The following is a 14,316-nucleotide window of genomic DNA, read 5'->3' as shown; positions in this document are numbered from 1 at the left end:
CCCTCTTGGTCGCCCAGAAGCAAGAGAGGCGAATCCGACCACGACATCCACCCCCGCCCCCGTCACCCCGCCACGACACCTGCACCTCCCTGAGCCTCTCCCTCTGCTTCCTGCTGCTCTGCCTGCTCCACCTGCCTCCGGCCTGCCACTCACGGAGAGAGAAGGGCGGGGGAGGCGGTGGCGGGCACTACATCCAAATCCCCCAGCCGCCTCCGCACCACATAGCCCTGCCCAACATCTTGCGTGGCCTCAGCATCGCCGTTGTCCTGGTGGGTAACTCCAGTGAGGTGGCGCTGGCTGGTGCTCGGGAGAAGGAAGACTTCCTTCACCTGGCACCCAACGTGGAGGTGCTAACCATGAACGAGACTGACCCTAAAAGCATCATCAAGAGCATTTGCGACCTCATGACGGAGCACTGGCTACAAGGCGTAGTGTTTGGAGACGACACCGACCAAGAGGCCATCGCCCAAATCCTTGACTTCATTTCTGCCCAGACTCACATCCCCATCCTCGGAGTCCGAGGTGGTTCCTCCATGATCATGGCTGCCAAGGTAGGATGATTGCACCCATTTTAATGGTAGTTAAATAAAAGCAAACCATGTACCATTGAAGAAACAGAAATATATAAATTACGATGCGGGTCAACGGTACAGAATTTTCTTTCCTGTGTCTTCCTTTGCTGCTGCCACCAGTTTTTATTCAATAAAATAACCTATTTTGCTGCATCTAGAATGTGCTGTAGCTTAGCTCTTCAACGCCAACCTGGGAAATCAAACTGCATGGGTTTATGTGTGTTTGTACTGCTGGGAAAATATGATATGTATCTATTACATTGCCATTTTGCATCAAAACTAAAAATAGACGTGAGCGTCTATCCCTGGTTTCACGGTTTCACTCACTTTAGAAGACTTGCAATGCATTTTTCTAGATCAGTATTTTGGCACATCTGCAAAAACCGGTGTCGTTGCCCTGGTTGGATTGAGCAGGTCTACTTAAACATTCAGGTTTCCCAAAACAGGGATTCCACTGGGACTTGGGCTTCTCGTCTTTACCCCGACCGACATACTGCATCAGTATAACTCCAGACTGACATTGCAACCTGGAGCATCTGACTTGACAGACACTCCAACAGAACTGATGCCAGTGACAGGATCAGCTGGAGATCGCACCAGAACCGAGCTAGATCTCTGTCTATTTACTGGGCCTTCCCTAATGGGATAAAAAAACAATCTGCTTCTGCTCTATCTGTGTCCACCTAGGATCTGGAGTTGGACCTCATTCCACAAAAGCAGCTCATGGATATTGGGATTTTAGGCATAAATCCAACTGCGTTAAAATAACTGGTGAAAGGAGCGCAAAAGTGAGAACGTGACTACCATTTAGAAAACGTAACATCTTTATTAAAACACTGCTAGCAGCTGCCTGAATCACAGCCTCGTAAAGAATGATCTCGTCCTTGTCTTAATGCAGATGTCCTCCCGCTTTGCTGCTGAGTCTCTGGTGTCAACAGGTCTTTGTAGCAGCAGAGATATGAGCCGCGGCGAAGTGGCGAGGCCAGCAGCCACCAGCTAAAACGCGTCCCTCTGTTCCTCCTCATCAGACTAATAAGGACAGATGGCAGGGAACCGTCCAGCCCCATTCTCAACTGTGCTTTTTTCAAGTACACTTGCAAACACAGCTCGCAGCTCATACCCTTAACCCCACTGACCTTATTTCCTTTTAGGAAGCAATGTGGTGACAGTAAGGGAACGTGTGGACCTGTGTAAATGCATTTGTGTGCGTGCCTTTAGGGGCCGTATCATTGATGAAGCCCCAAGTGCATCAGGCAACAGGAAAGAAGTGATTTGAGGCAGAGATTTAGAGACATTTCCCCCCCAGCCGGCCTGCCTCTCCTGAGAGCTTCCTGTTGGCTGCACTGGGGCCCGAGAGAGCGAGGATGGCGCTGCGCTGAGGCTCAGTCTCCAAACGGATTTATGTCTGCCTAATGGGCTGAAACAATGGAGTGGCATAAATACGATGGAGGAGTATCGGAGGGAGGGAGAGATGGAGATAGGTGAAATTCTGCTTTAAATGAAAGTGTATGTTGGAGGCGAGATCGGGGGGGTTGGGTTAAGCCTTAAGGGGATCTGGGTCAGATCACCTGAGGTTCAGAAGCTGCCTGTGGAGTTGATGGACAGATGAGGGTAGAGGACGAGGAAGGAGTCAACAACAGATGAGGTGCCACCCACCGGTAGAGGGACTTTCAGGGAGAAGTCAGAAACAAAAGTGAAATGGAGCTGCAGAGAGAGATGAAGAGAAATGAAGAGGGGAAAGGAGGAAACGTTTCGTCCTTATGGAGAAAAAGCGATCAAGATTTTATAGCGCTCAAGAAAAATTCAGCTGCAGTCTGTTTCCTATAATGAGCGTCTGAAGGAAATGGACTGACAAAGACTGCGAAATGGGGATTGCTGTATGAGGACGCACGTCTTCACACACAAATGCACACAGATGTGTGTTCTGTCAAAATTGAAGGCCAAACACTGCCATTACAGTTGACAAGACAACCCCATCTTTTTCATTACGAGACCGAGGAAGGATGATAACAGGGAGCTTACACAGAATAGGCGGAGAATAATGCGTTTTCATTTTAAGTGTGGGTTGAATAGGAAGAGGAGTTTGGCGGAAACTACACAAAATAATTCCAGAAAATGTACCCTCTGGAGTCTGGAGAAGAGGAAGAAGAACATTTTCCTGCTCAAAGTCGATTCTGTTAATGCTTCACACCCTGGACCTTTATTCATCCCTGGACTTTTTGACATTGCAATATCGGCAGTTCTCGTTCACCAGAGAAATATTACTGGATTCACGAGCAAATGTCGCATAGCTACTACTAAACATAATCGTATTAAAACATTCTATATAGTTAAAATAAAAATGTGAAAGCAAAGAGACAACTCGATTAATCCCTCAAATTCTTACTGCCAACTACGATGCCATAGTAGGCTTTGCTCCTCCCCCAGGGAAGGAGGCACTTCAAGCACCGTATCTTTTTGAAGAGGACTTTGAATTGGAACATTTGTTGACACAGTTGTTCTTCAAAATACTTGTACTCCTAATGAAAGTATTGCCCTCTGTACTTATTGTTAGCCAGTGGCGAGTGGCGTCTGTTTATAGTCGGCAGTGAAAAACAGCGAACTTGGCTGTGAACTTGAAAGTAGGGGCGCTGCATCGATGAAGGAACGGGGAGAGGAAGCGAGACTGCCAGCTTTAACAAGGAAGGAAGAGGAAGGAAGAGGAGTCGGGGGAAAAAAAAGAGCGACTGATGGAGGCAAAGGGCACGCACATCTATATCAATGAATCAGATCAGGGAGGGAGGGCTGGGCAATAAATAAGAGCATGAGTGCTCTCAGTGACTCAGATAGAGGGATGGAGAGAGAGGGGGAAAGGCAGAGCGGCATAGAGTGCAGCAGCAGGTGCGTTGCTCGCTATCCAATGCTGCCAGTGTTACATGAAAAGGAGGAGGTCAGGAAATCACAGCCTGAAGGGAGGAAGAATGAAGGAGGAGAGAAGACGGATAGAGCACAGCTGTACCCACATCTGTGGAAGACAGGACTAGATAAAAAAAGGAGTAGGTGGAGGAGAGTGAGGAAGCAGCGGCCAGGATTTAAAGAACATTTATGTTGGTGTGTGTCGCCACCATCCAACATGGCTTCCTTGTCGTCGCTTTGCAGCGTCTATTGCACTGCAGCAATCAGTTTTGATCTAAAGCGCTGGCTAATGCTCATACTATCAAGACATGCCGAGCCATTTTCCTCAGCTTGTCTACAAGGTATGGCACAAATAGCTGTAGTTGTCACTGATTACCCCGGGGCCACTCCATAAAATGAACAGCGAGCTAATCTGTAAGTGGAGGATGCCGGTGCTGTAGATCAGGAGGAAGATAGCAGCTGATTGTGCATAGGATTTAAACACATCAGCAATTAAAGCAAAAAGGAACAACCAATCCTCATGACCGGAGGGGAAACTACGATATAATGCGAGGACAGGCACGCTCACATCCCACATCAGTGTTTGGTTAGGCGCGGGCAATCAATGTATGAATATTAACTGGTGGAAGACATGCCAGGCATCTCCATCACACACACACACACACAGCATAAACACAAATATGGGTATGCTGCCAGTCACAGGCACGCCTACACACGAAAAAATATCTGTTCCCGGCTGCCTTTTGTGTAACTGGCAGCCTCCTCCAGAACAAGCAGCATGTGATCAATTCACTTTCCCCCACCTAACTCAGGTATTTCATCTTTTCAAATATGGTCTTCTGCCTGTGGGGGGGGGGTCTAAGCCTTTTGTAAGACAAGAGGGCATGCGTGTATGTGTGTGTGTGTGTGTGAGAGGGAGGGTACATTAGAGGAGGCCTGATGACAGTGTCGACTTGGTGTTGAACCCTGTCCAGAGATAATTGTTGATGAGGATGCGTGTGTGTGTGTGTGTGTGTGTGTGTGTGTGTGTGAGTGTCAGTAGTGAGGCAGATGAACCGTTTAATTGCAGCACAGGGGGGTGAATGCAGAAGAGCAATTGAGGTCTGCACCCTTATTTTCCAGAGAAACATGTTCCCCTTATCCCCTGTATTTAACTCAAACGTGATGTTTATGCAGAATAATCCTTTTCATTCTTTGGGTCACACAGTTGTTGTTTAGGCACCATTTCCCGTCGGCGGTACGCTTAACACATTTCTCTTCTGTCCACGGGGTTAACCATAAATGTGTCTGCATTTATATCCCCAATTACGTTCCCACAATAGCACCTATTGCTGTCGTAATCGCCGAGGTCCTGTACTCTATTAATGTAATGTGCTCGTGCAGCTTGGCAGCGCCGCATCCTCGCTAAAACAGACACAATTAGGAGCTTTTGCAAACGATCGGGGAATTAAAAGTGAGCGCTCCTCTGCCTGATGTCTCTCTCGGTGCTTCTCTTTGGTTTTAGTTCAGTTGTCTCTTTCACATCTCTCCCTTGATTCTTTAGTTCATTCATGTTTGTTTGTTTTTGATCAGTAGCATAGAATAATGTTATTTCTGATGACGCTACATCCTCATCGTTCTTCTTGATTTTAATGACATGCAGTGACGGCAGGAATTATGGTGGCGTTTGTAACCTCTTTTTTTTTAGGTCTTTAGACCGTGAATGTTGCTTCTTGTTTTGGGAGTTGAAGGAATTTAAGGTGGACCGGCACTTTTTAAATTGACAGTCCAGATCAGATTAGTTGGGTAAATGTTTGCTGGAGAATCACACCTATTTTCTCATGACTCACTTGTTTGCAAAGTCAAATGGTGGGAGCGAGCGGCTCCATTACCAACAATTAAAACTGCAGGGAGGCGATTACCTAACGGAAGTACATTGAATTGCTGCATAGGGAAATGCCAACTATAAATAGCACCAAATCAGATTTGCTTTAATAAGAATCTTACCGAGGGCTATTCAGAACCTGGGAACTGGGTTTCCTGTGCGGTGTGGCCCGGTAATGCTCCATTCCTCATGGTAGAAATGTCTCTTCCTACCTTCTCATTGTCCTGGTTTAGAAAAGTGTGACAACCCTCCATGTGCGCCCATTTTCCATACAGATGTATGTCGAGACAGAAGGAGAGGGAGAGACTGAGGAGGAGAGGAGAAGTGAAAAGTCCTAAATTTATGTGTCCTATTTTCCAACCCTGTTGGTCTCAATTTACTCCGTCCATTTAGAATGGGGCCAATTTGAAAGTCAGCCGTAACTTTTCCCTGTGGCTTGGCCTCCCTTGGCTGCCTGACTTCCGTTCTTTCCCTCTCGCTCTGCTCTTCGGCGTAACGCTGGCGACAGATTGCTTCCATACTCCAGATTAACGCTGACTGTTGGTCAGGTCAGATGGAATAATCTGAACTAAGATGAGATAGCTGTGTTTCTAATGTTGTTTCTAAGGAAAGCACCTTAAAAAGCAGTTCATTCATCACTAGTTACCCCACCTGTGTGTCCTTGCTTCCTTTTTTGTGCCTCTTTTCTTCTTCAGGTGATGTCTCATTCCTTCCCCTCCCTCTCTTGACGTCTTTTCCTTAATTTTCACTTTCCACCCCTCTGGTGCAGGACCGACTACACCTTCTCCTCCATTCCATCGCTCCACCGACACCACCGGACTCACACCAGACATGTCCTCACCCCCTCCCTCCCTTACTACATCACAACCAGCATGAGCCCCATCCTCCTTTCTTTCCCCTCGCCGCTCTTATCTTCTCACTCTTGCTCCTCTACCTTGACCTCTCTTCCCTCCGGACACATAGTCTCCTCTCCTCTCCAGCTCTCTGACACTCACCCTCCCATCTTATCCCCTTGTGGACCTTATGCCTGACATTTGCTTGGACCCTTATTAGCTTTATCTCCACCTGAGCTGGTCTGAATCAGCATTCTTCTCTAAAATGTACCGAGCACACCGACCTGAGAGCTGTAAATGGGAAAAGAAAGCATTAATTTAGGACTGTTTAATTTGATTGTTGCCAAAGCGAGCCACTGCTTTGGTTACAAACCGTTGCTTCTGAGTGGCATATTCACACGTAACATGAAAATAAATCATGTTGACATATGAAATAAACAATTTAACTGTACGTGCTACATCAGTCATTTATCACACAAAAACCCACACACGAGACAAAACATCAATAACTCATTTTTGGTTTTAATTATAGTTTATTGGATTCAAAATGTACAACAGATGATAACAAAATTAGATTATAGCATTAAAATCTTACTGAAATGCAATGAATGAAAAGATTGAATTATAGCTCATTTACCTGTGCAAACACGTATTGGATTTTTTTTAAGCCCCCCCCAAAAAAAAGAAAACAAGAAACACAGAAAATATGTTTTTGCTCAACCCCATTCTGTCTTGTTGCATCTCTACCTCTCGAGTTTTTAATCTCAGCTGCTCCTCTCCTCTCCTCTCCTCTCCTCTCCTCTCACATCATGTGAGTTGAGGCAATGCGAGCTCCTGTGTGTGATGAATGTAAATGTTGCCCTCCCTTTTCTTGCTCTCCTAAATTACCGCCAACACCACCTCCTCTTTACTCTTCACTCTGTCTGTCTGCATTTACCCACAATCCTGCAGTTTGTTCTCGCATGTCTACCGTTTCGTGCTCTGCCCGGCCGTCAGCATTCAAACAAGCACAGTTGGAGATATGCAGACATGTATGATGCTTACTGTAAGGGCCCTCTGAAGCGGGTGTGACGGCCTAGACTGCGGACATAGCCTGAAAACACTTGGCTCCTTATCCCCACCCTCACTCTAATCCTCATTAGAAACAGGCTGCATTTATATATATATATATATACATCCACTCACACACATGCACACACACACTGCACACTGCTGTAATTTTTATGGATTTTACATTTTGCCAGAACAGAAATAACAAGACATGTCTTTTACTACGCTGCTGCACATTACTGGAAATGCTTTAGAGTGCTGGCAGAGATCAGGCTCATAGACGCTGCAATAAAAAGGCATTTAGTGACACATTTTATATTTGTAAATCAATCATGTGTTTAGAGTTTGTAAGAAACGTTGAACCAGGAATAAGTCTACATCAGGAAGGCTGCAGGGCGCAAATATCACACAATAGCATACACAAACACGTTTAGCGGTGGTGGTGGTGAATGCTGCTCCGACTGTGTTTGCGTTTATATCTGCTTTATTCCCTTTGCCTTTTCTGTCTTATCACCGTGTTATGCCTCAATAACCAAATATGGACATACGTTTTAAAAACCTCCAATGCTGTTAAGCTGCCCCTATTATTTCATTGCATCTGAAACCAACAGCAGCAGAAAATAGTTTTACAATTTATCCCTGCCGGTTTCATGAAGATGTCACATGTTAGATGTAGATATTTCATTGTAATCCATCACATAATTAATGATGCATTTTGCACAAAAACCACTGAGAGGAGGGGAGGAAGTCTGAGAACCACCTTGTTTCTAGAATCATCTGAGACAATGCAGCTGGTAGAAGCAGGTTGGGACTGAATGAAAGGTCAGTGTCTGCACGAGATCTATGACACTGTTTAGGATTGAAACAAATCGGTGCCCAGACTAACTCACCATCCCACTGTGCCATTCCTAAATATGTCCAAAAAATTAATCATGAAATAAAATGAGATTTCAATCCTATGCAATATTAGTTGTGAAGATTTAGAATGCAAATTTATCTAAGGTCATATTGTCATTAAACTCCATTATCATTTTATAATGTCATCCTATTGTCTTTATTAGCATTAGCATGATTCGTGTCATCAGTCACTTCCATCATCGTTATTACCACTAATGCAACAACCCCCACTGGGCGTTTAGTTATTGATAGCACTTCCTGTATTTGTTCTCTGTCACATCAGCCCAGTATCAGGCGCTTGCTTGGCAGACTGGGGCTATCGCTGGCCTGTTCTCCGCGCCAAAGAGTGATTTGCATTAGCAAAGTCAAACAAGCTTAATAGACTTTTATTGGCATGAGGCGACCGGGTGCCGAGGGGAGCGTTTGAACAGTGAGGTATGGGCATAAACAGGATGTTGTGTACTAGGACAACACCTAACACCAAAACACCAAAACAATCCCATACACTTGCAAGCATCCAATCTGGAGGCCCGTTTGGTGTTTGGAAAGCATAATCTTTAGCATAAAAAAAGAAAGAGACGTTGTGGCGGGTTTGATCCAAGGTCAAGAGGAGGACGCACAGTAGTGGACGATAAAAACACTTGGGTATCTTTGGGCACAGACTCTGTGTTTCTGTGTTACCCCCTGCAGGACTTTCAACTTATCAAGGAGACCATTCACCCGTAGCTTTTTTTTTTTTTTTTTTTTTAGCACTGCAATATTTTCAAAGTAAAGCAATTTCTCCCACATGTCTTTTATTCAGTGCTGATGATAAAACGTGCAGAAAGACGCCTTAAGACTCCACCACTGTTGCACACACAGAGCACAATCAGTGCATGCATTTTGCCCCTGTACACACATGTGCATGGACATACACTTGATCCATAAGGATGTGAAGGCTTTACCGCTCTTTTCTTTTTTTTTTAAATCACATTTTACATCTAAATGGAGAAAAACATCATCTCCATACCCCAGAGCAGCGCTGAGGATTGAAAATGTGCTGCTTCCTTTGCTGCTATCCACACTCTCAGCATCAAAGGGCTAGTAACATGCAGATGGAGCGTCTAGCATCACCTCACAAGTGAGTAGCATGGAATGAAGATGTCTGAGGATGCAAGTTTAAGTAGTAAATAACACAACATCCCCATGTCTGTTTTTAGTCATTGAAAAAAGCGTACACTTTCAGCTGATCCCGCTTTATGGAATCAGGATCAGTGAACACAACAGGATGTTGGGAAGACATGTTGGTCATCTGATGTTCTCTGTGTGCGTAATATTTTATCTGCTGTTTGTTTTAAACACAACAGGCTCCCTCTGGTAATGAATAGTGCAGTGGCAGAAATCTGCCCTGAAGGAAATGTGATTCCGGAACGAGGACATGCCTTCCCGGTGAAGGTCAGCTGTCATCCTTGAGATGGTGTCTTTCAAGGCAGATAAACCCGACAATAGGACAAGTGTTGGTAATTACATTTCGTAACAAATATTTTCCCAGTGCAGTACTCCCTTAGGAATTTCTATTCTTTGTCATAAAGACACTTCATTCCCCGACGCACCGGATATCCAGTGAACTGCTGTACCCTGAAATCTTTTGATATTAGCTGTCCTGCCATTTACGGTGGAAACAAAGCCTTACTTCCAAATTCGATTCCATCACGGCATATTCCCTATCCTGTAGCCGTTTAAAATTGTTGTTCTTTAATATTTTCTGTATACAGGTAGCTCTTTGAAATGAGGTTGGCTCAACTTGAACATATATCTCTACGCTATCCAGAGACTCACCGGCAGCATCTGTATGTCTGTAACACACGTTTCTGCGAGATGCTTCTGAAAAGCAAATGTATTTTTACAGAATTTGCAATGGATAACAATATCGTTGGCATCTTTGATAGAGACGAAATCTAAATACTGATTATCTGAGGCAAAAAAAAAACAATTCAACAACTGGCAGCACGCAACATTGAGTGCTGTAAATATTTGCAAGGGGTCCAGAATGCGTTCTGGCCATCCTCACAAGTGTAGATATTACAAGGTTGGGGAGTGCATTATCAAATATAAATGTGGTAGCGTAACAACACTCAGCATAGGATTTAATTCCAAAATGCTCCAGTAACCTTTAGGAACCTTTATTTCCATACTGTTACTGTAAAAGCCATTTCTGTCACATTTTTGTTGTTGTTGAAATAACCCATTTTAAACATCGGTTTGTTTGATATCCTTTTGCGATAAGGAACTAAAATATTAGTGACATGCAGTAAGTTATGAACAAGCTCTGTTTGGCGACGCGGCGCTGCAGTGGAAACTAGGTTATTGTCTCCGATGCCCTGGAGCAAAGCAGCGAGCGAGCAATATGCTTGCTGCCTATAGTAATATCAACTCTAGTGTCACATTTCAGAAGCTCATATTACAACGAAACACTCCAGAGGTTATTTAATGTAGATGAGACCATAACAGGAATTATTTGTTTGTTAGTAACGGGAGGTTTTCCACGCAACAGGTGCAAAGGCATCGTGTTTGTCCCAGGGCCATGGCGATGGTGCGGCCTTCTGTATATCTATATTATTATTGATCATTTGTTCGGTTCTCTATCAAGCACAATTACTTGTTACTTCTGCAGTTGTGGTGTGGCAGCATTTTCCTTCACGCGCCGTCCTGCTATCTGCTCTTAATTGAATCTCCTCCTCCTCTCGATGCGTTTGTGTGCTGCTTTTTGCAAAGAGAAGTAAATGCATGCATGGGGGGGGGGGGGGGGTCAGCAGTACGTCATGCAAATCAAAGGTGTCGTTGAACACAGTGCCCGAAGGCATCAGCAGAATAAGCAGAGGTCTGTCTAGAAAAAAGCGAGCACGATGGTGCCGTTTGGAGATTTGTGAAAATTAGAGGGAAAATCTGAGGCCGCTAAAGGGGAGGAACAATTGATTGTTCTGGTGTTGTTGCTTGATTGATCCATCAATGATGATAATCCCACTGTCAGTACATTATCAGGGTTATGATGACAGAAAACTTCATCTTTGGACGGCCCCTGGGCTTCCTCCCCTTCGTGCCGTGGATGAAAAACTCACAAGTCAAGCATCTCCTTGGAAGGAAAGAGAAGTGGATGAGAAGCGAAGAGAATTTTCTAAATGGAAATACAAGCCCAGTACCTCCTGATTCGACCTCGCCACAGATGACGGTAGCCTGGCTGAATTGAGAATTTTAGAAATATAGTTGTAAATATGACCACATGTTGTGTGAAAGCACGATGTATGACTCGCGCAAGGTACATGTGCGAGTCCGCGGCGCTTCTGTTACCTATTCCAAAAGAGCGAGTATGGATGCAGGGCCCCTGCTGCTCCAGGGGCCCTGCAGCTCCAGGGGCCCTGTTGCTCTGTGGAAGTGCAAAAATATTTGACAAATGTATTATATAGGAGCCAAAGTGCGATGAATTGCAGGTGTTAGAAGGATTAGAGTGTGTCTGTGTCAGTTTGAGTTCCTGTGTGGGCAGCGAGGAAGTGGCAGCAGGATGCGCGTTGTGTTGAGAGTTGAATGGGGGGCGGGGATTGTTGTGTGGGTGGAAGTGTTTATTTGCGTGTAGCTTCGTGCTTGTTGTGTTTGTGCAGTAGGATGTATTAACGCATAGGTGGCTCTTGTGGTTTTTGTGTGCCACTGCGAGTGCACGTCGTATCAGTAGCGAGTGACATTTCTCTTTTTGTTCCCCACTAATGGCATCCTTAGCAAGGCTGTTACGATGGAAACCACGTTGCCACGGAAACGCAGCCTGTCTCTGTGAATTAGCACTATTTCACTATCTCTCTCCACCTCTCACTCTGTCGCACAAACACCCTCCCTCCTTCACCCTCTCTGTCCTCTTCTCATTCTGTCTCTTCATCTCTCCACCTGCCTTCCCCTAAACCTGACACGGCAGCAGCTGACACCCGAGGAGAGGTGTGGATGTACATGAAGCAGCTCGGGATAGAATAACAAGGCTGGGGAATGAGGAGTTGAGGGGGGGGTCTTTGAATAATAATAAAAAAAAACCTCTCTCTAAACCCAAAGGAAATGTGAATGGAGGAATTCAGAGAGGGGAAGGATGGACTTTAGAGTGGAACATTGGTGAGGACACTGGTGTGTAAAAATTAAGCTCAGTCTTTCAATATTTTTTAGGATCCTTTACTTTGTCTCAAAGCCATCAAGCTCTCTCAAAAAGCTTTTATAGGAGAAAACAAAGCTATGAATTGAGTTTGAAAATGCAAACTAACACTAGTGGGAGTGGGAACGGTTTAACCAGAACCACTGACTAATGTGGAATAAAATATGAAAATAAAACCTCTCAGTGGTGTGCAAAGAAAGCAAAAAGCGGCACCTTTAACCCGAGTGTGGCCAACAGAACAGATCTGAGTGTGTGAAAATCAGAAGTTATATAACTAAAAATGTAGCTCGAACCCCAAGAGTAAAGCCAAATATTCCTCACAGATACTGAACTCTCACCTTCACTGGCACAGTTTCTGCGCCTACTGGGTTCGTGAGTTGAGCTGGTACCGTGCCAATCAAGAGCTAGCAGCTGCAAACAAGGAGGGACGGACCAGAAGCGTCACTTGCGGAAGCCAATCACTGGAAACGGCCCACACTGTGCACTGATCTGCAATCAGAACAATAAGTGACACACACACACACACACACACAGCAAACAGCCACGGCTGCAACACAAACATTTTAAATCCTTTGCTGTTTGCATCCACAGTTGTTAGCGTGTTAACTCCCAAGCTCGTCCTTGCTTTGCATCGAGCACTGCTGTATGTTATTTGTTAACAGTCGATCAGTGTCGTAATGAGAAACCAAGCAGCGGCAATGTGTTTCGCGTTGCTTGCATGCGTGTGCATCCCCCAGGTGTAGGTGCAGCACAAACAAAATTTGAACCCACTTTTTCCATATCGCTTCAAGCGATGAAATTCAAAGCGGCAGTGAGGTTTTTCTTATACTCTGAACACAGAGTCCCAGTTTAAACATGATAAACCCGCCTGTATAACAATGATAATAATGTCACGCTCAAGTTAAGAGAAGGAAGACGTTTAGGGACCAGGGATAACATGCTCAAATGAAAAAGGACAGATTAGAACAGAGTGGCAAGACGGGGGGAATTTAAAGATGCAGGAGTTTGAGGCCCGTTCCACATATGGAGGGAATATAAAATAGGGTGAGAAAGGAAAGCAAAGGAGATGGAGGAGAGAAACTGAGCAGCAGAGAGAGAGAGAGAGAGAGAGAGAGAGAGAGAGAGATTGATTATGTTCTTCTAAGTGCTTTCGGCATTATTGGAACAGCACTGTCCTCCTAAACCAGGCAATTTGAATTAACATTGCAGGGAGAGTGACTTAGCGAGAGAGAGAATAAAAGTAGAAGCGGGACGAGAGAGATACTGAGGAAGAGTGAGAGGAGGAAATGGAAGGAGGACGGCATGGTGATGCGGTGACAGGGCGGGTTGGCAGGGTGTCAGAGAGTGAGGGTCCGCAGGGAGGACCGAGAGATAGATAGAAAATAACTGGGTTCACAAGTAGGACAGACGGAGAGATGCACTAGACAAAGGGAAAGAGAGCGTTCGGGGTGAAGGAGACTCACAAGATGATTAACAAAACCCGACTTTTTACATTCCAGCTGGGTTCTGTGTGCATAATTATCCTTTTGGTGAAGAATAACTTTGAATATTCTTTCGGAAACTGAATCGTCAGAACAGAAATCCATTTGGGGAATAATAATAATCCAATCAGGAACAGGAGGAGAGATAACACCGGGGACATGAAAGAGAACGGATGGATGGGTGTGGACAAAGTTCTGATAAAGGGATTGTGTGTGTGTGGGGGGGGTGTGTCGCCAGCAGAGACGCAGTAAAGGACATTTAAGGACATTTAAGGACAGGCATGTAAAGGTTGCGCGTGGGAAAAGAGGAAGAGAGCGTTGCGCAGAGAGAGGCTGGTGACAAATGTGCTGAAAAAGTGCAGACGGGAGGAAAGGAGTCATGCAAACTTAATGAGGTTCGGAGACTTTGTGTTTCTTACTCCTTACTCCTCATGGCGTGACTTCACTCCTTGCTCACTCGCACTTCCTCTCTTTGACTCGCTTTAATATCGGACATGAAAAGGTGAAGGATGCTTCGCACCATGCAGTTCAGGGTTTATTCAGGTTAGACAGGATCATA

The 14,316-nt window shown here is 45.0% G+C and overlaps 1 protein-coding gene across 1 annotated transcript in view; it reads left to right on the top strand.

Annotated features, from left to right (window-relative positions):
* The first annotated feature begins 356 nt into the window (after positions 1-356).
* grin2ba (glutamate receptor, ionotropic, N-methyl D-aspartate 2B, genome duplicate a) overlaps positions 357-14,316 on the top strand; it is a 55,145-nt gene continuing 41,185 nt past the window's right edge. Inside the window, exon 1 of the mRNA XM_068749539.1 lies at positions 357-551. Within this exon, the coding sequence (XP_068605640.1) occupies positions 357-551 (195 nt within the window). The remainder of the gene's footprint in view (positions 552-14,316) is intronic.

Source organism: Brachionichthys hirsutus, chromosome 16 (genome assembly GCF_040956055.1).
Source record: "Brachionichthys hirsutus isolate HB-005 chromosome 16, CSIRO-AGI_Bhir_v1, whole genome shotgun sequence".
Taxonomy (NCBI): domain Eukaryota; kingdom Metazoa; phylum Chordata; class Actinopteri; order Lophiiformes; family Brachionichthyidae; genus Brachionichthys; species Brachionichthys hirsutus.
This window is presented reverse-complemented; position numbering and strand designations above follow the sequence as displayed.